Source organism: Pteronotus mesoamericanus, unplaced genomic scaffold (genome assembly GCF_021234165.1).
Source record: "Pteronotus mesoamericanus isolate MK-2021 breed Mesoamerican mustached bat unplaced genomic scaffold, CSHL_Meso_final scaffold_31, whole genome shotgun sequence".
Classification (NCBI taxonomy): domain Eukaryota; kingdom Metazoa; phylum Chordata; class Mammalia; order Chiroptera; family Mormoopidae; genus Pteronotus; species Pteronotus mesoamericanus.
This window is the reverse complement of record NW_026555312.1, coordinates 12,930,577-12,954,882: the sequence shown is the minus strand read 5'-3', so window position 1 is coordinate 12,954,882 and position 24,306 is coordinate 12,930,577. Positions and strand designations below refer to the sequence as shown.

General features: G+C 40.1%; 1 protein-coding gene across 1 annotated transcript in view; it reads left to right on the top strand.

Moving 5' to 3' along the window:
- Nucleotides 1-24,016, top strand: part of CAP2 (cyclase associated actin cytoskeleton regulatory protein 2) — a 131,875-nt gene extending 107,859 nt beyond the window's left edge. Inside the window, exons 8-13 of the mRNA XM_054591859.1 lie at nt 11,855-12,044; nt 13,308-13,483; nt 14,566-14,689; nt 14,770-14,852; nt 19,312-19,452; nt 22,693-24,016. Of these exons, the coding sequence (XP_054447834.1) occupies nt 11,855-12,044; nt 13,308-13,483; nt 14,566-14,689; nt 14,770-14,852; nt 19,312-19,452; nt 22,693-22,776 (798 nt within the window). The 3' untranslated portion in view covers nt 22,777-24,016. The remainder of the gene's footprint in view (nt 1-11,854; nt 12,045-13,307; nt 13,484-14,565; nt 14,690-14,769; nt 14,853-19,311; nt 19,453-22,692) is intronic.
- Nucleotides 24,017-24,306: the final 290 nt, after the last annotated feature.

The following is a 24,306-nucleotide window of genomic DNA, read 5'->3' as shown; positions in this document are numbered from 1 at the left end:
TCCTGTTGCCCACTCTCTTCTCCGGCCCCTCAGGGAAATCAGGAAGTTGTGATTTAAGGGTGCATGCTGAGGTGCTTCCCAGAGCAGGTCTGGGGTGCCTGGGCAGGAGGACACCCTGAGTGAACTCAGCTGTCAGTTCAGCGCCAGGAGTGGAGCCGCCCCGGGCACCCCAGGCTCTTATTCACTGCCAAGGTACCATGCCTTTGGGCCTGCTCCCCCAGGAGCCCTGCGCACATGCACACGCACGCGTGCACACGCGCGCACACACACACACACACACACACACACACACACCCTGAGACTGGGCCTCCTGGTAATCACCTTCAAAGCTGAGTGGCTTCATCTGTCGCCCTGTCCCTCCCCAGTGAGAAAGGGCAGTGACAGATAAAGCCTCTGGCTCATCCTTTTTAGGAAACTAAGTGGTAGCAAGTCTTCCGTCTTTAAAAGTGACTTTTATCTTTTCAAATGGCCAGAAGCCACTGAGACCCTCTTTGGAGAAAAATTAATCCAGATAATACTCTTTTTAGTCAAAAGGAGCAAAGTGTGAAGGCAGGAGTGATTTTTTGGTGTGTATATTTTGGTAAACAGGCCTAAAGGCAATTCTAAAGGAAAATGTTGAATAGTGACACTTTCATTAAGCAAGTGTGTCACATCAGAGGTCGTGCTTTGAAAGACAGTACTAACGTGGATCTGTTAGTGTGATTGCTAAGGATTGGGCTGCATATATTTGTCTCAATGACAATACTCATGTCCCTGCTGTTGGAGTTCCCTTTCTCTTGCTTCCTTGGGTCAAAGTCGATCCTTTCATCCTTAAGAGGGATTGCAAACCGTCCGCTTTCCCAGAAGCCTCTCTGATGTCTGCCTATGACCACGTCCTCTCCCCAGCTGGAACTTTTCCTTTCCTTCCACAGAACCTCCGTAACACTTCTGAAAATCTGTGTTTCTTATATGATGCTTAGCACTTTCTACTTTGTAAAGCAGTTACTGACTCACTTCAGTAAACATTTATGAAGCACCTACACTGCTTCAGGCACTGGGCCACATTACTGGACAGTAAGATGACCGAACCTGACTTCGCAGACAAGTAAATGTGTTCCTAGCAGATCCTTATAATGGAGAAACAGGAAATTCCCTTGTAGGAGAGCTCCAGAAAATCTACAAAAGAACAGAACTTTGAGCTGAGCCTTGAAGGATATTTAAGAATTTTCCAGGTAGTAAATTGGGGAAGAACCTTCTAAGCAAAGGCACAGCCAGAGCAAAGACACAAGGCTGACAGCCAAGTGCCAGCTGCCTGAAAACACAGCAGTGTCTTCTGTCCACGCCGAGGCTGGGAGCTCACTGACGGCAGAGTCCTTTTCCCGGTCCGCCGACTCTGCCTCAGTGACTGGTACAGGGGCTGAAACACGCACAGTGTCCAAACACGTTTGCTAAATTGAACATATTAAGTTGTAATCACATAACTTCACAGTGAAATTTTTATAGTGTTATTCCATTAACTACACAGATTGTGTCCATTGTACAACAGCCACGTAAATTGAATTTCTTTTTTCTTCTATCAAATGATGGTAATTGAAATAAACGATGCATGTTAGTATAGGGACATATTAGTCATCAGTGCCTCCCCTGCACCTGTCACATGCCACCTACATGTCCCTTATTTCCAGTTGTTATAAACTCAGGAAATGCATGTGACATTAAATGAAGCAAAAGGGTTTTCTTGAGAAGGGATGGGAGAAAGGTGCAAATTGTCCTCTAAAGATGAAACGAACCCTTCATAGGGTTCCAAGCCCAGACCACAGCTTGTTGGTCCAGGTTGCACCCCTGGTGCAAGCTGAGCTATACCAGCTCTTTCCCCAGACCTAAGCACCAATTGACCTTTCCTGTGAATTTTGCAACTGAAACTGAGACAAGAGTTACTCTGTCTTAGTGTGCCTCGACTGTAAAGCTGAGCAGATACCGATGCTTCTATTTCTTTTATTTTTTTCCTAAGTAAAAACATATAATACCAAGCTAAATGCAAATCAACTTTGTAACAGCTATTGTTTGCCTCACCCCCACCTTTGCCATCTACCAAGTATGGATAATTTGAGCAATACAATAGTTGGGTTTTTTTTAATGACCCTCACATCTGAAAGAGGATCAAAAGCTTTAATTCAATGATAGTTCAGACCTAGGCCTTTCTGGCCAAATAAAGTAATTGTCCAGATAATTCAAGCCACATGTCAGTGGCTCTCGGTCTTCATAACTGTTGGCTATCTATAGTTTGTCTCTCTAATGAGTATACTCTGCTATCTTTAACTCTGGAAAATTTTCCCGTGGAAAATTTAATTTTATCTTTCCTTTTATTTTATGAGAAATTTTATCTTCAAGCTGCCAATGCTGGCAGACAAGAAGAAAAGACAATCTGGAAATTCCAGATTTCGTTCTGATAGCAGGAGCAAAGCAAGGCCAAACTAATAATCGAGGCTACTTATCAAGAGGATTTGTGCAAAATAGCCGGATCACTTCAGCAAATTAGAATGTGTTCAATATGTTCTTCTGGACTCTGCCCCGAGGGCTTGGTCTGCTGTTATCAAAGATTTCTACTCTCTGTCCAACAGAAATCACCACCTATGGCCTTTTTTTAAAAAAATTATTTATTTATTTAATTTATAAATCATGTTTATTTTATTACAGTTGTCACAATTTTTTCCCCTTTACCCCCCTCCACCCACCCCACCCCCGCCCCCCACTCCCACAGTCAGTTCCCACTCTGTTGTCCATGCCCATGGGTCACTCATTCTTGTTCTTTGTCTAGTCCCTTCCCCTTCTTTCCACCATTGTCCTCTTTCCCATTCCCTCTGGTCGCTTTCAGTCTGCTCCATGTTTCCTTGCCTGTGGTTTATTTTGTTTGTTATATATTTTATTGAATAGAGTCCACTTATAGGTGAGGTCATATGGTGTTTGTCTTTCATCAACTGGCTTATTTCACTTCGCTTAATATTCTCCAGTTCCATCCATGTTGTCACAAAAGGTAGGAGTTCCATCTCTTTCTTTCTTTCTTTCATAAATGCAGATTGATTTTATTTATTTTTTATATGTCAAAGTTAATTATAAAATATTTAAAAAGTGTAAAACCATTGTAAAGTCTCAGCAATTAAACCAACATGACACCAGCATAGAAATAATCAAGTAGATCAATGAAATATAATAGGCATTCTAGAGACAAACGTATGTATCTGTCTAACAATATATGATTAAGTTGATATTTCAGATCAATGGGTAAAATAAGGCTTATTCAACAAATAAGGTGCATGGACCACTATTACTTGAAATAAAACAAATATAGAGCCCTATTTCACACAGTATACAAGAAATATTCAGGTGAGTTAAAAAATCAATATGTAGAATCTAAGGAGTTTTAGAAGAATATAGAACTAATATTTTTCACGACCTGAAGTAAAATATGCAAACCCAGAAGCTATAAAGTAAATATTGACAATATGCCTGTATTAAACATTTAACTATATAGTAATATACATATAAAAAAAGTTAAAGGACAAGGAATACAATAGAAAAGTATTTGCAACACATCTAAAACATGGTTAATAGGTTTGTTTCCTTTTTTTAGGGAAAAAAGTTCTATAAACCTTTAATCAATAAATGGATAAAGAATACCAAAAAGCCAGTTAAAGCTTTTTAAAAAATAGAAATGGGCAAGAAATATACTAAAACAGGTTTAGTTTCAACAAATAGTAAAGGAACAATTAAAATAACATCATTGTCACAATCAGATTAATGAGTATTAAAAATATTGGTAATATCAAGTATTGGCAACTCTGAAAGGAACTGGGTATTCATAGAAACTTTTTCTTCATCTTAAAGCACTCCCTTTAGCATATTTTGCAATGCTGGTTTGGTGGAGGTGTATTCTTTCAGCCTTCTTTTGTCTGGGAAACTCCTTATTTCGCCTTCCATTTTAATGAGAGCCTTGCTGGGGAGAGCAGCCTTGGTTGCAGACCTTTGCTTTTCATGACTTGGACTATTTCTTGCCAGTCCCTTCTGGTTTGCAGTGTTTCTGTTGAGAGTGTGTTCAATATGTTCTTCTGGACTCTGCCTCGAGGGCTTGGTCTGCTGTTATCAAAGATTTCTACTTTCTGTCCAACAGGAATCACCACCTATGGCTTTTAAAGGGCCACATTCAACATATAATTAGGAAAACGACTAACATGATAACACTAAGGGACTAGTTTCCACAAGCTAATGTAGACTGCGTACATTATTCCCAGACTGTTTCCAACTTAAAACTATTATTCCTTCTCTGAAGGGACTTCGTTTCCTGTTCTGTCTTTTTTCATCTACTGCCCTAGCTCACGTCCCTCCCGGTCATCAAAGGCATGGCAGACAGACACCACGGGCAGGTGGCGAGCATAGGAGGAATGAGGCCATCAAAAGTCCTTGACGAAGTCATGAGACTTGGGTACTTCCTATCTTCCCTCTTTACTTGTTTCTCAGCATCAGGGTGTTTGGAGCCTTGCCTCTGAAGGGAAAGGATCCAAAGGAGCCCCACACGTCCTTCTTAATTGTGGGACCACCTTTTTATTTAGACTGCAAGTCTGTATAATGGTAAGATTGTGTTCTGTTACCATAGATGAAATGGGAAATATTCCCTACATTGATTTTTTAACAAATATTAATAAACATATGCTTAAAATATTACACAGCATTTCACTGTAGTATTTTTAACAATTCTGTTTTCTTGGAAAGGCCCCCAGAGCCTTTGTTTTCATTGGCAGAAGACATCTAAAAATTATCGGAAGTAATAAAAATGAGAGAATAGAGACTAAAGTCATAAATTCACTTTGGCTTACAGTTGGGTTGTACAGGATGATCATCTGTGAGTTTATGTGCGAGCTTTTTTCTTCATTATAGTTGTCTTCCAATAAAAGTGTGAAATAAATATGAATGTAAAATTCGCAAGTACTTATAGAAATTGACAAATTTGGAAATGTATCAATTTCACTCAGTTCTTAATCAAAATACATCTAGCATAAAATAGAAAATAGTTTTGGTGGCTAAAAGGTAAACAAACTCTAAATCACAAATTTATGAAGCATTTCTTGCTGCTATAGAAACTGATTCATGTATGGACAAAGTTAGTTTTTAGCTCTGAAACTGGTAGTTCTTTCTTCTAATCCCTCCCTCCTATTGTGGTATATGAAAGGGTAATTTTCTTATTTTATGTCATATTACACATTTGAGATTCTTTTTGTTTGGTCATATTAAGAAAACAGCATTTGAACAAAATGTTCTGTTATAAACCATTATGAATTCCCGTAGTTTTAGCATGTTAATGTAAATGTATTTGTGACTAAAATGGCTTGGAGATTTTTAAAGTGCTTTTAAAGAGCACAATTTGGCACAGGTAAGCTGTCACAGCTACCAGGTGATTAGTGGGCCAGGATGGCTCTGAGATGGGCAGCTAAAGAGAGAATCTAACGGAGAAACAGAAGACACCCATATGTGCATGTGTGTGTGTGTGAAGGAAGTTGGGGTGTTGGCCACGAGGGAAGGGTGGGGGCGGGGTAGTAAAACCACCGCACGTCAGCTGTTTAAGATTGCAGCTTTATCTATGATCTCCACAAATACTTAAAGACAGGTGGCTCAAAATATTACTGCCACTAAGCTCATTTTGTAGAAGAAACTTCTTAACAAAAGCTCTGTTATGAGGAACAGGATCCATTTGTTCCAAGATACTGTCACATGTTATTTGTATTTTCTTGGTCTCTGCTTCTTAAAAAATTGTAAAAACATGGGCCAAGATATAGGTTGCCTGACCTATTCTTAGAGTTGGAGATGAATGTTACTTATACGTGTCCCCTGGCTGAAGGCCCCTCAGCGTCTCTCGTCGGACCCCTGTCCTCTATGAAACACCCGATGGTATGGCCGCAGCAGCCCGTTCTCTGGCTCTGCTGAGCCCACTCTCCGGAGGAGACATGGCCACCCGCTCCTGTGTGCCCCAGTGCCCTTTGCTCACGTGACCCTTGACACATGTCAAACTGCATCTGAGTTAACTTATTGATGTGCTTGACACTCCCACTAGGTTATAAGCTTCTTAACAAATAAGACATCTGCCTCCTTTTTCATCATACGCCCAGCTCCTTGCAAGGTAGCCCTTGGTAAGTTTGTTGAGTGAGCTGACAAATGAGCTCCACTTATTCTAATTCACTTTCAATCCATCTATTAAAGAGTTAGATTCTATTTAAAAACCAGATCATCTGCTATCCTTCCGTTACTGGGTTTGAAAAATCTTAGAATTTAAAATGTGAAAGTTGAAAATGTCCAAACAATTTAGTTATTAAACAGAACATCTTAGATGGGTAACTTCTCTTTGTAACTGACTTTTTTTTTTTAACGTAACCAGCAATGTTCCACGTTTTGCTTAATTTTGTCACAAAAGACATAAAATCTCTGCCTAAAAGTACTATGTTAGTCCTGCTTTGTACGAATTCAACAAAATGGGTAATTGGAGTCCTTTTTGTAGATTATTTAGATCCAAAGCTACACTGTAGCAAAATTAACTGGATGACTAGTGCAGTGGTGTTTGTCATTGGGGATAGAAGTGAGGTGTTAAATATATATGTGACTGCCATGAGCAAAACAATGTAGAGATTTCATTGAAGAACTAGCAGTAATCAGGTAGCTCAGCTGGTTTTAGAGCATTGTCCTGATATGCCAAGGTTGTGGGTTTGATCCCCAGTAGTGCTCATGCAAGAATCAACCAGTGAATGCATAAGTAAGTGGAAGAACAAATTGATGTTTCTCTCTCTAAAATCAATGAATAAAACATTTTTAAAAAAGAACTAGAAGTAGTTTCCCTTTCAGAATAAAATATAAATTCTAAAATACTAAAATTAGTGATTATTTCAAGTAACATTTAATGAAAAAGTTGCACATTAGTATGTAAGTATATTATATATAATATATAATTTTATATATAGTATATATGTATAAAGCAAAAAACGTCAAGCTTTCCACATGCTGCATACAATGGTTTCACTATATGATACTTATAGTTCGTATATTTTAAACTAGAGGAGGCAGCTCTTTCCAGAACAGTAGAAATTAAGTTAGAGAAAGGGATTTGCAGACTTTTAAAAAAGTCTTTGTGCCCTGCTTCCCCCTCCCAAAAAAAGTATACAATCAAACATCTCTCAAAATTAATCTTAAAGGAGCTTTCAAAAACAGCATTTTTAGATTTTGTGCTGTGTTCTTGTAATATAAGTGAACTTTTGCCCTCTGAATATGGCCATTTAAAATAATAAATGCACTGCTTTTCTTTTTTTTTTTTTTTTTAAGTTGTAAGCCATTGTTAAAAGGACTTGAATAAATTTTTTGCTCAATTTTTTTCAGTCTGGGGCTCCAACGTACTTGAGGCTTATTTCATCACCCCATAAAGTAGTATTTTTGGGGGGTGGGGGAGGTCATTGCTGCTTAATTAAGGTTGTCTCCCTTCAGGCTCCTCACCTTTACTTTCCATTCCACGTGACCTGCGCCAGTCACAGGGTATCATAATCCTCTGGGTGCTGAGCTTTTAGATGTATATTTCTACACCTTAGAAATAAAATTAAAGTAATTGTCAGGTTAAAACACACTGCAAAATAATATTTTATCAAGAAAAGAGTTCTTTTAGAAGGACCAGAACTATCTGGATAATTTGCAAGTAGACGGCATCTTTGCTAAAACGTAGTTTTATTCTGCACGTGTAGGTCTGACCCCATACCACAGCCTCTGTTCCGAGAAATCAGTGCCGCCTGCAGGCTCCTTCAAAGCTTTCCCTGCGACTCCCCTCAGTTCCTAGAGCCCGTAGTGTTGGCTCAGAGGCTCTCCTCCACCCTTGTCTCAGCTCCCGCAGACAATTCCCCTCCTGAAGCCTTCCTTCCGATATCCCTACAGAGACCTAACTGGAGTGCAGGGCAGCCACACCTGCCCTCCCCCCTCCCCAGGGCTCCCTTCTCCACTTAGCTCTACTTCCCACAGGGCCTGCGTCCCATGAGAATGAGAAGTAGTGGACCACTGGGCAGGCAAGTGAGGCTGTGGGCCCTGAGGGGGTCCACTACTTCTCATTCAGTCTAGACATCACCTCTGCCATGAGAGTTTCTCTTAAAGGAAATGGCACCAGCAGGTCGTTGCTGCCCCAGAACGGTGATTAGGTCTCCGTCCCAGAACGACGTGAGCAATAGACAGGGAGCCAAGGTTTGGGTACAAGTACCCCATTACTGGAACCAGTGGGTACTCAGGATAAACAAATAAGGCAAGAGGCCAGTTTCTAGAACCAGAGCAGAGTTACAACAAACCAGCATCAAGGGTGACGATGCTGAGGTGCCACTGCCAGGACTTCTTCCCTCCCCATAGGGCCAGGCCTCGTTCCAGAGTGGCCGTAGGAGCGGCCAGCTGCTAAGGCGTCAGAGGGATAGAGCGAGATGTAGTGGAGATAAAAATGAAGCCAGTTTTACAACTTCAAGAGGCCCAAGAACAGCACTATAAATATCTTGAGGTAGCCCATACCTCTGGTTCTTTAATTTGACACGTGACTATTTAAAAAAATAAAAGTCTGAATATGGCATAAAAGATTTCCCCGAGGGAGGCTTTATTTTTTTTTAATAATTTTTATTGAGCTACCATTGACATACAAGATTATATTAGCTTCAGATGTACAACATAATGATTCAAAATTTGTATAGACTGCAAAACAGTCACCACTCTAAGTCTAGTTAGCATCCATCCAATGTGCAATTACAAGTTCTTCTTGTGATAAGAACTTTTAAAATTTACTCTCTTAACAACTTTCAAGTACACAATACAGTATCACTAACTGTAGTCAGCTTGCTGTACATTACAGCCCTAGGACTCATTTATTTGAGACCTGGAAGGTTGTGCCTTTGACCCTCCCCGCTCACCCATTTCCCCGGGACCCCACCACGGGCACCGCCAACCTGGAGGAAGGCTTTAGAATCAAGCAGGTATGTGCTTGAGTTACGTCTCTGTCACTTACCAGTCATTTTATGTTGGGTCAGCCTTTGTGGTTTCCTGCTTTATTTTCTGTTAAATACAGTTTAAGTAATATTGCTGTGACAACTAAGATCAATCTCAGCGCCTAGCCGAGGGGTTTTCCCAAGCCTGTAGGCACGCTGGAATCACCTAGAGAGCTTCAAAAACTACGATGTCTGTGTCCTGCCTCCCCAGAGAGCATTTCTGCAATTTGGCCCGGGTGTGGGAATTTCTAAGAGATCCCCAGATGATTCTAATGTCCAGACAAGTTTGGCATAGAGCCTCTCCTTTACTGAGCATTAAATATCAGTTAAATGAATGTAAACAATTAGTGCCTGGCCTATACGAGAGTTTCCAGAATTTTTGGCTTCCTTCCCTTCCCTGACCATCTCCCCTCTGTTTTTATTGGAATTCCTGGCGACTTAACGCTGGGCTGTGGTTCCAGCTGATGTGGCTGCCGCTCACGGCCAGGTCCACGTGAGAACGCAGAAGGCGCTGCAGTCATTGCTGTAGTGCCCTGCAGGAGGCGGGGAGGAGGAAGAGGCAGAGTTGCACTGCAAGGGGCAGCCCACAGAGCTCCTGTGAAGGGAATGTCTAATGAGTTTGCTTTTAAGTTCACTGTATACAGTAAAGCCCCTGAATGCTAATTATAAAGTCACCTTGGAAACCAGAGCCTAGTTTTGTGTTCTCACTGGAGCTGATACTGGCATGAGCCAGAACGCACAAAGGATAAATCGAAGGCAGAGTTTCAGCTGGTCCTGAGTTCTCTTATTTTTTGGCTTTTATATGCAACATTTGTTGCAGTAAATCCTTTGTTTAGTGTTCCTGGGTCAGCCATCTGAATGTATCAAAGTTCCAAAAAGTTGAATATGTGGCTTATTGGTTTCAGTGTCCTTTTATGGCCCTTGGAGAGAGGCTCTGAATCCTGAGAGGGAGGGAGCTATGTAAACCATCCCAGGATTTAGAAGCCAGTATCGGCTCCCTTTCCACGAAATAGGGTTGTAAAGCTACAGTGTTTCAGATGTGGGAGAGGGGTCTGTCCCGCACTGACTGCTTGAGTTATTATGTGCTTATGAGTAAAAGTAATACTTTGTGATTCTTGGTGCCTGGAACTGAGGACTGGACTATTATTTGATGTGAAAAGCTTATAGTTGATGCTCTTTATGACTCAGAGCAAGTTCTCAAATTTCACCTCAGTAACATAATTGAAACATTTAATATACTTAAAAAAAAAATTGGCCAGTCTCAAGAGCTATGTGAACATTTTCTGCTTGACCTGAGAATCCTGATGGAGTCAGGCTGGTCTTCCTTAGAAATAAAAACCATCACATATTATAACTTCAAGAGGTGAGATCTCTAGATGGCTCAGTTTTTAAGATACGCATTATGAATAGATAAAAATCTTTTATAATTTTATTTTCAATTATAGTTGACATATTTACAATATTGTATTAGTTCCAGGTGTACAACATAGTGAATAGACATCTACATACCTTATGGAGTGATCGCTCTGGTATGCCCAGCCCCCTCTGGCCCCATGCATAGTTATAATATTATTGACTATATTCTCCATGCTATATTTTACAACCCCATGACTATTTTTGTAACTGGAAATGTGTACTAAAAGAAGAATCTTTTATTTCAGGGTAATTTTACACTTAATAGGGATTATATAAGAATTTTGAAAATTGTGTGGAGTTTTTTTTTTTAACTAAAACCTACCACAAACTAAAAACCCGATATTGACACTTTGTAATGGTGAGTTGCTTAGGAAAATAAGGATATGCTGTCTTTCTTAATATTTATCACTCTGTAATGTTTTATATATTGCACTTGTTATTGAAAAGAATTGGGTCTAATCCACATTTCTATCACTCTCTTTTAAATTTTCTATTTTTTTCATCAAAAACATTGATCAGCCTCAAGAACTATGTGATCATTAAGATATTTTTTTCATAGCATAGAAATATAGTGTTCTACTTCAGGATTTAAAAGTAAAATGGTGTCTATGACAACTTTATTATATGTGTGTGTTTCTCTCCTACCAGTTTTAAGCTCTGTAACAACTGCCTCTTTGGGCTCCTCTCAAAATGTTAAATCCCTCTATTGCCATTTCAATCTGTTAGAACTTCATATGGAAAACAAAGGTTGCACTTCAGGTAGCAAAGAAGATAAGAACAAGCATAGACACTGCTCGGTAGGAATCCCGTTTTTAGTTGGCTCACTAACAGTCAGCCTCCGAGGACCCGAGTGCTGAGACAGGGCCTGGGCTTTGCCACCTGCACGCTTGACGGCGTCCAGGTCCCGCATGGTCCCTGCCTGGGGGTCAGTTTGATGCACGCCTGCTAGGAAAAGGAGTTCTGCATAAAGAATTTCAGTATTACTTTGTTTACACTTGTTTAGTTGCTCAGAGAGGTTTAAAAAAAATCTAATAATCACTGAATAATTTTCAACTCCCTCTCTTTGGTGGCTGCAATTTTCAGTGCACCCTTTTATCAGCTGGACCACGTTTTTCTTATGATTCTCAATTGGCCGAGGCTCAGTTCAATGCATATCCTGAGCTTTGGACATGAATTTGTAAATATGGCTTTGTTTGCCTCTGAGTTAGCAGCATCTGTGCGGCTGAGTCTTGCTCCATGTTCTCGAGGCGAATCCTCTCTCTGCCCCAGGTTGCCCCAAACAGACCCATGATGTACAAGTGTACCTCCCGGGTGCGCTTTGTGAGTCTTGCACCCCAACCCCTCACTGGCCACACTGGTTGTAAGTGATGTCAGCAAGGACATTCGTCTCAGTGCAGTGCCTTCCCTCTTCTCTCTCCCCACAGGGTCCCGTGGCATCAACTGCATCCACATTGTCTGCCCTCTCCGCTGGGCCTGGCCTTCCTCCACCCCCTCCTCCTCCACCTCCTCCAGGGCCACCTCCGCTGTTTGAGAATGAAGGCAGAAAGGAAGAGTCCTCTCCTTCACGATCAGCTTTATTTGCACAACTTAATCAAGGGGAGGCGATTACGAAAGGTGAGAAAAACCAGACCTGAAGCTGTTTCCCTGGGACTCCAGGCACACAGGTCCCCTATATCTCGCAATGGATGCATTGTTCCATCCCGGTCCCAACACGCAGGGAGCTGCTGCTGGGAAAGCAGGGCCTGCAACCCTCCGTCTCAAGGTAGATGGACTCAGTGGGCTGTTGCACAGGCCAGAGAGAACTCAGGGACTCTGGGCTCTCTCCACGGACAACCGCACACTGCCTCACCATTTCAGCCCCCAACCTTACAGCACCATCTACAACCAAGGCATCAAGATCAAGTGAAATAAAAATGACAAATGATGGCACCTGTGTCCTCAAGCAGTGTACAGTCTTGTCAAGGAGTTATGTCATTGAACTATTTTTTTCCTCACAGTAAACACTTAATTTTTTTTCAAAGTCATACAACCTGTAATAAAGTCACGTTGCTAAACACTTTATGCAGCTGTATTTCTGCTTTGCATGGGTTAATAGCAATTATGGTATAAGTGTCCCTACAAACTGGGCTGGGAGTTAAGAACCGAAAATTTAAATTTTTCTAATTTTTTCTCTGGCTCCAGTTAGCTGTACTCCCTCCTCATGTGAAAATAAGGGAATGGATTTGTAACCTTAAAATTGTTCCCGTACTCCGACATATATTTAATGGAATGCCCTTACCTTTTGGCTATGTCTGGGGAATGATTCAGCCATGGGAGAAGAAGTAAATCAAGTGATCCTTTTTTGGCCCAATGATTTGCTTTTAGCAGAATTTTTACCTATCATGCTTATCACCTTAAAGAAGAGGTTCCTCTGCCTTGGCCACATGGCTCAGTTGGTTGGAGCGTTGTCCTGTACATGAAAAGGTTCCGGGTTTGATCCCTGGTCAGGGAGCGTATGGGAGGCAACTGATCAATGTTTCTCTCTCACTGATGTCCCTCGCTCTCTCTCTCTCCCCCACCCCACCCCCCACCCCTCTTTCCCTTCCTCTCTCTCTCTCTGAAATCAATAAAGATATCCTCAGGTGAGGATTAAAAAAAAGAAAGAAAGAAAAAAGAAGTGGTTCCTCAAATTGAAAAAAAATGCTTATAGTGTTCCCATTAACTCTAACTTATACACATCTCAAATTCTGCATGTTAACCTTGAAAAAACACTAGACCGCTATGAAAATGGTATTAATCAGAATTCTTGTGCTGTTTACATCATGTCGATCTAAGAAGTTAGGGACATTTCCCTTCGCATAAAATGGAAAGCAGTGTGTCTGTGTGTTTCCTTCCCAGGGCTCCGGCACGTGACAGATGCCCAGAAGACATACAAGAATCCCGGCCTGCGAGCTCAGGGAGGACAAACTCCATCTCCCACCAAAAACCACACTCCAGGCCCCAATGCTCCGCGATCACAGCCTCTTCAGAAACATGCTCCTGTGTTCGAGTTAGAAGGAAAGAAATGGAGAATAGTGAGTGAAGGCCTTTAGCCTCCATTCGTGACGCGGTCTGACGAAGGGACTAATGGCCAAGCCATGTGCCAAGGTCTTAAGGATTTCCAAGTGAAATGACAGAGGCAAAGACAGCGAACGTAGAAGCCAGAGCCTTTCTGAATGCTCCCATAAACATTTTAAATTTTTCATAATTATTTTACTCTTATTATTTTCTTCAACTTCTAAAATTATTTTTTAATTGTAGTTAAAAAAAAAACCCACATAATACAAAATTGACCATTTTAACAGTTCAGTGGCATTAAGTGCATTCACATTTTGTGCCACCATCACCGCCATCAACCCCCAGAACTGTTTTCATCTTTAAAACTGAAACTCCGTACCCCTGAAATACTAACTGCCGGTTCCCCCTCGCCTCAGGCCCTGGCAGCCACCATTCTACTTTCCGTCTCTATGTGTTTGACCACTCTCCCCTTAAACTTTTAATCTGTGCCCCATTCTGATGGGTTGTAGGATGTTTCATTCTATCCCACTGACAGAGGTGCTGATATTGCCTACTGCTTCACCCGCCACCTCCACCATTGGGTGAGCAGGACAAGGACACTTTGAATGAAGCTAGTGCTGCTTGCCGACCCCAGGGGCTTCCCTAAGGATTGAGGATAAAAGTCCCTAGAAAGGTTGCCATGGTCTGAAAACACACTGAGATTTAGACCTCTGTAGTGACCCTAGTAATCTATGTGCCCAACTCCTACTTGACACAGCAGAGTTGCTGCAGCATCAGTAAGTCCAGATTCAACATCCAGATTCCACATAAAGCTCTTTCATCCCCGCTCCAGCCCTAACCCTCTAGCCAGGGGGCCTGATACCTGACTTTTTGCAAATCGACATCAACCCCCTTCCAAGCAGCGGTTCTACCTGTTCTGAACACTACAACAACAAAGTAAGACCTGTAGTTTAGTCTGTAAGAAAATGGTTCTAAAAGAAAGAACATATTAAAAAGCTATAATTGATGAATGCTGAACTCCATAGTAATTTCAGTATGCAATGGACTCAATTTATTTATACACCCTTATATTTAATATTTGCATATGTTCTAATTTTAGGAGTACCAAGAGGACAGGAATGACCTTGTGATTTCAGAGACCGAACTGAAACAAGTAGCTTACATTTTCAAATGCAACAAGTCTACCCTACAGATGAAAGGGAAAATAAATTCCATTACAATTGGTAAGGCAGAACTATGGTGTTATGGTTACCATGTGAGAATTAATATGCTGTGTATATTTAGTGGAGTTCTTTTTTCCTAGACAACTGTAAGAAGTTTGGTCTGGTTTTTGACAATGTGGTGGGCATTGTGGAAGTGATCAACTCTAAGGACATTCAAATGCAGGTTAGTCACCCTTTTAATCATGTTCTGCCCTCACTGTGCTTTGCACAGGTCACCCACTCTGCCTGCAAGGAGCTCTTTGTGTCCACCAAGAAAACTACTCCCTTTCCCTCGAGGCACGGCTCTATCGCCTCCCCTAGGAAGCCCTCTGTTACTGCTTAGGTAGCGTTAATTCACCTTTTTCAATCTCTTAGAACACATCCTGTTTTGCACTCCAAGTACTGGTTCACCATCTCTATTTGAAGAACAGCTAATTAATCTTTACAGCCCCAGACCTACACATGCTAAGTGTCCAGTAAACATTTGATAAGCAAGAGATGTAAATGAATCAACTAATGAATGAACAAAAATACTAAGAAATTCTCCTAAAATAATAGTGTCATCCCAAAGAAGAATTTTTTCCCCTCAGTAAAAATTGGTTCTGAGTAAGGAGGGGGAGAGTCTTCCTGAAGAGTCAATGAGATCAAATAAACAACCTGGAAAGTAGAATTGAAATTGAATTTGCAAAACAACAGAAAATCTGCATCCCTTTAATAATTTTGATTTAGCCAAGTGGGATTTTATAATGTGCAAAAGCTAAAGTTCTTCTTTCCTTTGGCCAACTGTAACTTCTTTCTTTTACTGCACTCTTTTCATATTGTTAATCACCCCTTATTATATGATGTTTCCTAATGATGTTCATTAAAAATTGTATTCTAGTTTTATAGATATTTCTCTTCTGTTTTACTGGGTTTTCCACCACGACCACTGTAAAAAAAAAAATTATTAAATTTGTTGAGATAACATTGGTTAATAACATTATGTAAATTTCAGATGTATAACTTTATCATATAACATCTGTATACTCCATTATGTACGCACCACCCCGACTCTAGTCTCCTGTCACCATGTATTTGACCCTCTTTACCCTCTGTGTCCTCCCCTGATCCCTCTTCCCCTCTCACAACCACCAAACTGTTGTCTGTATCTGTGAGTTTGTTTGTTTCTTTGTTTTATTTGTTCATTTGTTGCTTGGGGTCAATAAACACAAACTGTAAAGAAAAGGACAGATGAATCTAACCACATTAAAGTTAAAATTATCTATTCAATAGAAGACAGCATATATAAAACTGAAAGACAAGCCATGGATTTAAAAATGATACTGCAGATAATCAAAAAGGATTTTTAACCAGAATTTATAAAGAATGTAACACAAATCAATAAGAGAAAACCAATAACCCAACAGAAAAACAGTCAAAGAATATTAAGGCAACCTCGAGGAGAAACTGAAGTAATATATATATATATATATATATATATATATATATATATATATATATGAAAATATGTATGACCTACCCAATAGAAATAGAAATGCAAATTACTACTACAATTAAAGAGATCTTCACAATCAAAATTTTGCATTCAGGCTGTCCTTACTTTACAAGGAGCATATGAGCTGAGACTCATGTATATCATAGCTGTGCAGCTTAAGGACTTCCCATATATTAAAAAGTCTGATGGTATGAGGGTTGTTGAGTAGATGGAACAATGGGACCCCTGATATATCATTGTAGGGAGAGTAAATCTGTTGCATTCACTGTGCAGAGTAAATTGACACCATGTAATAAAGTTAAAGATATTCATAGCCTGTGACCAAGCAATTTCTCTCTTAGGTATATACACTAAAGAAGCTCTAATATATATGTCCATGAGATGTGTAAAATTACTTATTGCAGTTTCATTCATAATAGCAATAAAAACAAAAGAAATTTAAATGTCCACCAACTGGTAAGTGAATAAATAAATCCCACTAATAAAACACCGTTCAGTACTTAAAATGTATGAACTACAGTTATGTGTATAAAAACAGATAATTCTCAAAGCAATATTGAGCAATAAGGCAAGGTACAGAGTGGCAGGCACTATAGAACGTGTCCCTTTATATAAAGATTGAAAACATGCAAAACAATGCCCACATGTTAAATATGCTTATAAAGGCTCAAGGTCACTTTACCCACGGGACAGGCCTGGTATGAATGATAAACACAAAATTCAGAAGAGCAGTTACATCTGCAGAGGAAAGAAGGGAGGCAAATTGGTGGTGGATGGTACAGAGGGGGCTTCAAAGACACTGTAAGATTATAGTCCTCAAAAAGGAGCAAATAAGCTAAATGTTCAACTCTGATAAAGCTGTTTGACAGACATATCTGTATTTACATAATTTATAATATTCTTTCTATGTTTAAAATATATCATAATTTTTAAAAGACATGGTCAGGATTTCTAAAAATAACGTGGAAGGATAAACCATGGTTATCTGTCCAAGAGGGATAGAAACTTGGCAGTGTAGTTCAGCGACAAGAGACATTTTACTGAATCCTTTCTGAACTTTTGGATGTTCAAACTGAGTGAATGTCACTATCTATTTAAAACATTTACTACATTCTTTTAAAAGGGCCTGGGGCCGGGACACAATAGAGACAGAAAGCAGATGAGCAGTTGCCTGAGGGTGAGGACGGGGATTGACTGTCAATGGGCATCAGGGTTACTCTGAGGATGATGGAAATAGCTTCAGCCTGAAGTGAAGGGATAGCTGCGCTGCTTTGTAAATCTCCTGAATGTGGTTAGATTGTACACTTAAACTAGGTGAGTTTTATGTTTGCAGATTTTACCTCAATGCTGTTAAAAAGACTGAAAGGGAAAAAGGGCACAGACCAAAGTTTATATGATTTGATCCTGTAATTCAGTTTCTGGCAAACTATCCTAGAAGAGTGCAAGTTATAAGAGAAACAGACTAGGAGATTCCATGGAAATTTTGGAAATATTTATGGAGAAATAAGCTTTTGAAAAACAAAATGAATACAGAAGCATGTATTACATGCTAGAGGATTGGCCTGGCAAGGTCACGTATCACCTGTCACTCAGCAGAGGAGCGACTTTCAGCTCAGTTCTGCTGATAAGAAACAATCTCTGTTCTCAAAGTGTTCAGCAACTGCCAGGGGAAAAGGGTGTGTATATAACCTGTTCTAATGCAGTATTGACCAAAATGCTGTGGAAATGACAATCCTTACTAATTCAGGGCTATTTTTAAAATTCTGCTATTGCTTTTTTAGAGTTTTGGATACATAGGGCATTTCAGCATTTTTCATGTAACATAGCAATATGTAAATGTAATGTATTAGCATAAGGTGCTGGCCTCATGTGGCCCCACTCTATCTCATCAACAAATCACCTATGACTCACTGGCAATTTACTCCTTTTCTTTCCTTGCCTGCTATTTGTACAGTTCTGGTCAGTATGCAAATGCTCTTCATCATTATGAAATAAACAAATCTAGATCACCAAAAATGTTACTGCTGACACATTCTTGAAATACAGAGATATGTATTATTATTTTATTTTGTTTGTGGCAAAGCCCTGTGCTTACCTGACCTTGAACTACCTCTGCCTTTTTTTTTTTTTGTACTGGGGTTCACTTCCAACTCGGTGTCCAGTTTCTATGGAGAGAGGAGAAAACAGAGAAGAGTGGTGACCTGGCTAGACTCCCCCTAAGGAATTCTTTACATCACCTGCACCATCAACAGGAGTTGCTCCTTTGGTTTGCAATCCAGCCTTTTCTTCAGGGTGAAAGAGGAGATGTCTTTATCACTTCAATTACCATTACAAGAAGGAAAATTATAGAGTTGTAATATGGTCATTGGGGGAACAGTCTACCCCTATAGAGATTTGGGGGGATGTCTGAAAACTAACTGTTAAAAGAGAAATTTAAAACTGATTGAAATTTTTATAGCACTTAGATTTTTAAAACAATACAAAGAATCACCTCCTCTTGTGTATGGTACCTTTTACCTATACAATGAGCAGCTTGAACGAGGTCTCCAGTTTTCACCCCTGAAATTAATACATTTCAAAATACTTAGACGCTCATTATCTCATTTAAGCTTCACATTCAGCCAGTGAGTTGTTTTTTTTTTTTATGTGAAAAGAATTGTAGTGTTTCTTATTTATTTCTATTTAGGTTCACAAAAAAAATCTCAATTACGGAATAATTTATTTGCTCTTAAATGACAATATTAGCACTGTTTTCATCCAACTTTTATGGAGATTTGTCAAAACTAAAATTTTAAGCACATAAAGGGAAATGCATCTTGTTTCTTTTATCATGAAATCAAATATATGTTTCAAAGCCAATCACACGGTTGTAAGACTTTTTCTCAACATTAGCTGCTGTTTTCAAATTATCCCTTTATTTTGTCTCAGGAAAGAGACCCTGTGGTTTGAGAATCCCCTTGTGAGGTCCTTTCATTCTGTCCCCAAATGACACCTACCAATTCAGCCTAGAGACTGGGCTGTTAACCAGCCTCCAGCTCTGACCCAGCTGTTCCTAAAACTTGGTTAGGCCCATGAATTGTACCTATTTAGGAATATTATAATGCCGATCTCTTTGTTTTGGTCCCAAAATATTTTTTTTCAATTTCAGGTCATGGGAAAAGTGCCAACAATTTCCATTAATAAGACGGAAGGCTGCCACATATACCTCAGTGAGGATGCGTTAGACTGTGAGATCGTGAGTGCCAAGGCATCTGAAATGAACATCCTTATCCCTCAGGATGGCGACTATGTAAGTACTCTTTACAGGACTGTAAAGGATTTTTCTTGAGTCTTCACTATTAACATTCTTTGAGATTGACTAGCTACCAACTCATGACTTCATTTGTAGAATCATTCACAGGCAGGAGAGGCATTCAGAGACTCACCCTACATATTGTTTCCCTTCTTCATTTCTTTGATGGTGCTCACTCCTGCGTTTGTGACTCTCAAGGAAGGTCCCTGATGATGACCTAAAGGGGCTAAATTTTATCACGTAGTACAGCATATATCTGAGTTCCTATTAGTTAGGACTAAATATTGTCCTTGGCTATGGTGGAAGCAAACAGAAAAGAGGGAGAAATGCTTTGGGGGGGAAATGGAGGGGATGATAATAGTTAAGTAGGCCAATTTGTGTAAGTATTTTTACATCGGAGGCTCTCAAACCCAGATTTGAGGGGATGTCAAAAGAATCTTCTGAGAAGCTTGACGAACATGCCTGCTTGCAAAGCCTGCTCTCGGAAGTGAGATTCAGGAGGCTTGCAGCGGGGTCTGGGACTCTGTATTTTAATAGGCCCTCAGTCCATCCAGCAACCTTTCAGAGGAACACTAGCCCAGGCTATTTTGCCACCATTTATTTTCTTTGCCTCTTTTCCCCAACAAAGCAGCTTCTAACAGAAGCATGCAGATATACTCACACATTGAAAAGGAAGTATAAATAAATGTATCCTCTGCATCACACAGTGTGGTAGACCTGCCCGCAGTTACTGTTTGGGAGCAAGCTACTGCTTTTTACTAGTTATCACTTCTGAGATCATTCCCTCTGATTCGCACTGTGCGAGAGGGCAGCGAACCAGGAAGCATGGGAGAAAACATGACTTAGAGGCAAACCTTTGGAACAGGAGGCCCCCATCAGTCAATCACTCTCCGCACTCGGGTTAATCTCCTTGGGCAGGCAACATGGCTGCTCTCATGTTCTCCTTTCCTTGCAAGTCATCGGTTCTGTCCAAATGGAGACATTTGGTCAATAGTTAATATAAATCCTGCTCTTCCGTGAGATTCAAACCCCAACCCACCTACTTAACCCTGCGAGCTATTACCATCCCGGCTACCGAGGCAAGAAGAGTGATGATTGGCAATATGGCCACAGCACAATTATGGGACCAATAAAACATGGGAGTATTCTTTATTTATTAGTCCTGTAAACCCAAAGTAGAAATAAATGTTACGGGCTATTTGAACCCAGGGACATTTTCTAAGCGTTGATATTTTGGGCAGGACCAAATACCTGCTAATCTCCCCTTTCACCATCTCTCAGTAAGTTCTCCAGCACCACCCAGACACAGCCTACATGTTGCAGTCCACAATTTATCATTTAAGTCTAAAAAACAAAACCCTGCTAGCACTGGGCCATATTTCATGACTAGGTATGTGGCCAGCCTGACTCTGAGCTTTAGAGAAGAGTCTCTTCTCATATTCTCCACCAAAAACATGCTACTGAAGTGCTAAAGCCACTACAGGACAGGTCCAGAGAAGCGAGCCAGCAATTAGGGTGAGTCCTGGCCTTTGCAGCTATTTAAGCAGAAGGCTCAGCTGCATGGGAACTGGATCGACTAAGAAAAGCATTGGGGTTTGGATGAGTACTCCTGACTAATTAATCTATAATCCCCAAGCTTGGGATCCAGATATCTGTGTTTTTAAAGCTTCCTAGATGATTCCAATATGGAGCCAAGAGTAAGATCCACCGATCTAAGGAAGGGTATTGGTGAAAACCTGAGCATGATATCATAGTCTTCCCTCTATACGTAAATTATCTTTCACCCTCTGTCCTAGGCCCTCTTTGAGCTTTGTCCAGTTAAAGGTAACAGAGAGCAATATGGAAGTCCTGCCGTAGGCATTGTAATCTGGGAATGAATGGAGCGTAGGGACGGAGTCATCCCAAAAGAAATCAGTCCCCCAGAGAAGATGTGTCATCATATTACTATCACTTTACGCCCCCCAAATGTTTCAAATGGCTGTAGAGAAGTTACTATCTTCTCTACACTTCAGTACCTTCACTCCAGGGTATCCTCTACCTGGCCTTGTGTACTCATCAAGAAGAGCCCCAGGAGGGATATTAGCTACACACACAAGGTTATTAAGACTGTGGCTTCTTTGCTTTATCATAAAGCTTTGCATTGAAGGTTTCACTCAGGGAGAATTCATCACTCATGATAGAAAGGGCTATCCCTTTAAAACAAATAAGTGGCTTCTTCCAGAAGAAATAGTTGGATCCTACATGTAGGAAGATATGTACTCATGTGTGTATCCCATGAAACATCACATCTTAGCAATTGTGAGCACAGGCATCAGCTTATCAGACAGTTGTGGTTTCAACAGTGCTGTGTGTATAGAAGTCCAGGGAAGCCACAGGAGCCAGGGCCAAGACGGCTGCTCCACGCCTTCCTTTTTGATCCTCTTCTGAAATGACTGGAGAACCTCATGGGGAAAGGAGAGATTTCCAGCTACTTATATGTTGGCTATTCTGCATTTGCAGAGAGCGGGGCAGGGGGGCAGGTGGAGGTATGTGTGACGCACGGCGTGCGTGTGGTACATGTACATGTACTTTCCAATGGGAAGAGTAGGGTGGCTGGATGAAGGGTGAGAAATGTATATACAACCTGAAGCGCATTTTTATATTTCTTCAAAGAGTAGACAGATAACGCCAGATAAAGCTCAGTGCGACTGGGGATCAGCAGCCTTGTCATCCCCTGGGACCTTGCTGGAAGTGCAGATTGTCGTTCTCTCCCGCAGATCTACTGAATCCAAATCTGCCTTTTAGCAAGATCCCCAGTTGATTCCTGTGCATGTTTGAGTTTGGTGGTGAGTCATGGGTACGAGAGACTGTCTAGGTTTACACTCTGGACGCTTTGCTTACTAATGACATCATCTGGGTCAGTGGCTTAACCTCTCAGGCCTCTGTTTGCTGTAGATTGCATCTCAGTGATACTTAGCTCATGGGGACATAGGAGATTAACTGGGTTAACGTATATTCAGTGCTTTAAAAAAATGTCTGGTTCTTAATAAGTTCTAGCTTTAATGATGAGACTGGCAGACACTCACAGAACTGACACATGGCTATGCAAGTCTCCATGTGACATAGAAGTCTTCTCCATGATACAAGTTTGAGTTCCATAAAATGCCTGTGTCCATCATGTGACACTAATCAGCCTTCTATCTGTTTGCAAAAGGAAGCCTTGGTTTAAATAACTTTGTTCCTCTTACCTTTTTCCAGAGAGAATTTCCTGTTCCTGAACAGTTCAAGACAACATGGGATGGATCCAAGTTGGTCACTGAACCTGCAGAAATTATGGGCTAACCTCCAGAAAGACCCAACCCCCTGATCTGAATCTCCCAATTAAAATAAATAAATAAAAAGCAGCATTAAAGACCTAGAAGTTGCAGTAGCTCCTACTGCTTTAGCTGTGGCCTCCAACAATTCTGTGCTATAGAAACAGCATCATTTCTGGCATGCTTCCATGGGCATTTTGAAATAGTTCACATTTCTTCATGATTTGCCTTTGTGTGTGGTTTGAGTTCCACATTATACTTGTGAGCATTACACATCTAAAGGGAAAAAAAATTGTTTCCCTCTTACCATTAGCACAGTAGATTATAGGTAAAAATATCGCATGATTCATTTTTGCACTTATGTTTAATGGCTAGCTGGAAAATAAAACCTTTGAGAATCTAAGATGTACATTTTTACCCTTTACACAGTTTCAATATGCTGTAGTGGTAGTATGCTCTGAAAAAATCTGCTTTTTATTTTCTTATTTTTCCAACATGTTTATCAGCGTGGGTACACTGTCAGCATGAATACATATTTCAACCCATGTTTTCACAAAACAAAATAAAATTCCATACTAAGGACCATATCCAGGTTCTTGGTCCTTGGAAGACCTATATTCTTTACAGTTACTAAAAACCAAAAGTAAATGCTAATGATTTATCATAAATATTTTTCTGCCTTGTCACCTGGAAAACTTTTATTTTTCTGCATAAAGATTTTCATGCCAAAATATTGGTGGGAGGAAGCAGATACAATACCTCACAATTTTACTCTTAAGATCAAGCTCAATTTTTGTTTACCAATTTTGAACCTGTTAAATATCAGATGCCTTGTAAGTGATGTCTTTAATATTTTATTACAGACCACTTTCTTCTTTTCCACTTGCCAGAGTTGCTAAGCAGTCTCAAAAATGAACATGAAAAAGCCATAAATGTATTACTTCTTACAAAACCCAAGGAATTGTTTGTTGGTTTGGCCTGCCGCTCCTATTTTGTAGTATTGGTAGTACCTGCTTTTCAACATAATATGATACTCCTTTGTATCTTTTTAGAATATAGTGCTAAAAATCTGCAACTTCTTGGATCTTGTGTAATGAATTATAGTATAATGCTTGCATACTCAATACAAGCATATATATTGTGCCTATTACAGCCTTTGGAATACATCATTTCTGTTTTTTAAGTATCTTCTATATCCATATAGAATTAAAATTACTAAATGCTCATGTACCAAGGTTTTGCAATAAAAGTTTTGTCCATATAAATAACGTGTGGCTTTAATAAATCTCTTTTTTTCCAACTGTAAACTTACTCTAAAATAAAGTAAAATTCTGATTGTTTAAATGCCGTAATGAATTCTGGGCGTTAAAACTCTTTTTTTCTGCTTTGATTTGCTCCTTGCTCATCTGTCATATTTAGGAAAGACAACTGAGTCCTCTGGTTGAATTAGCTAATGTATCCAGCATGCCACCAGCTTCCCTGAAGAATGGCTTCTCTGAGACAGATGTCACATAAAGCCATTTGTAGCTGAAATAGCCAGAAAATTCTAGAATTGTTT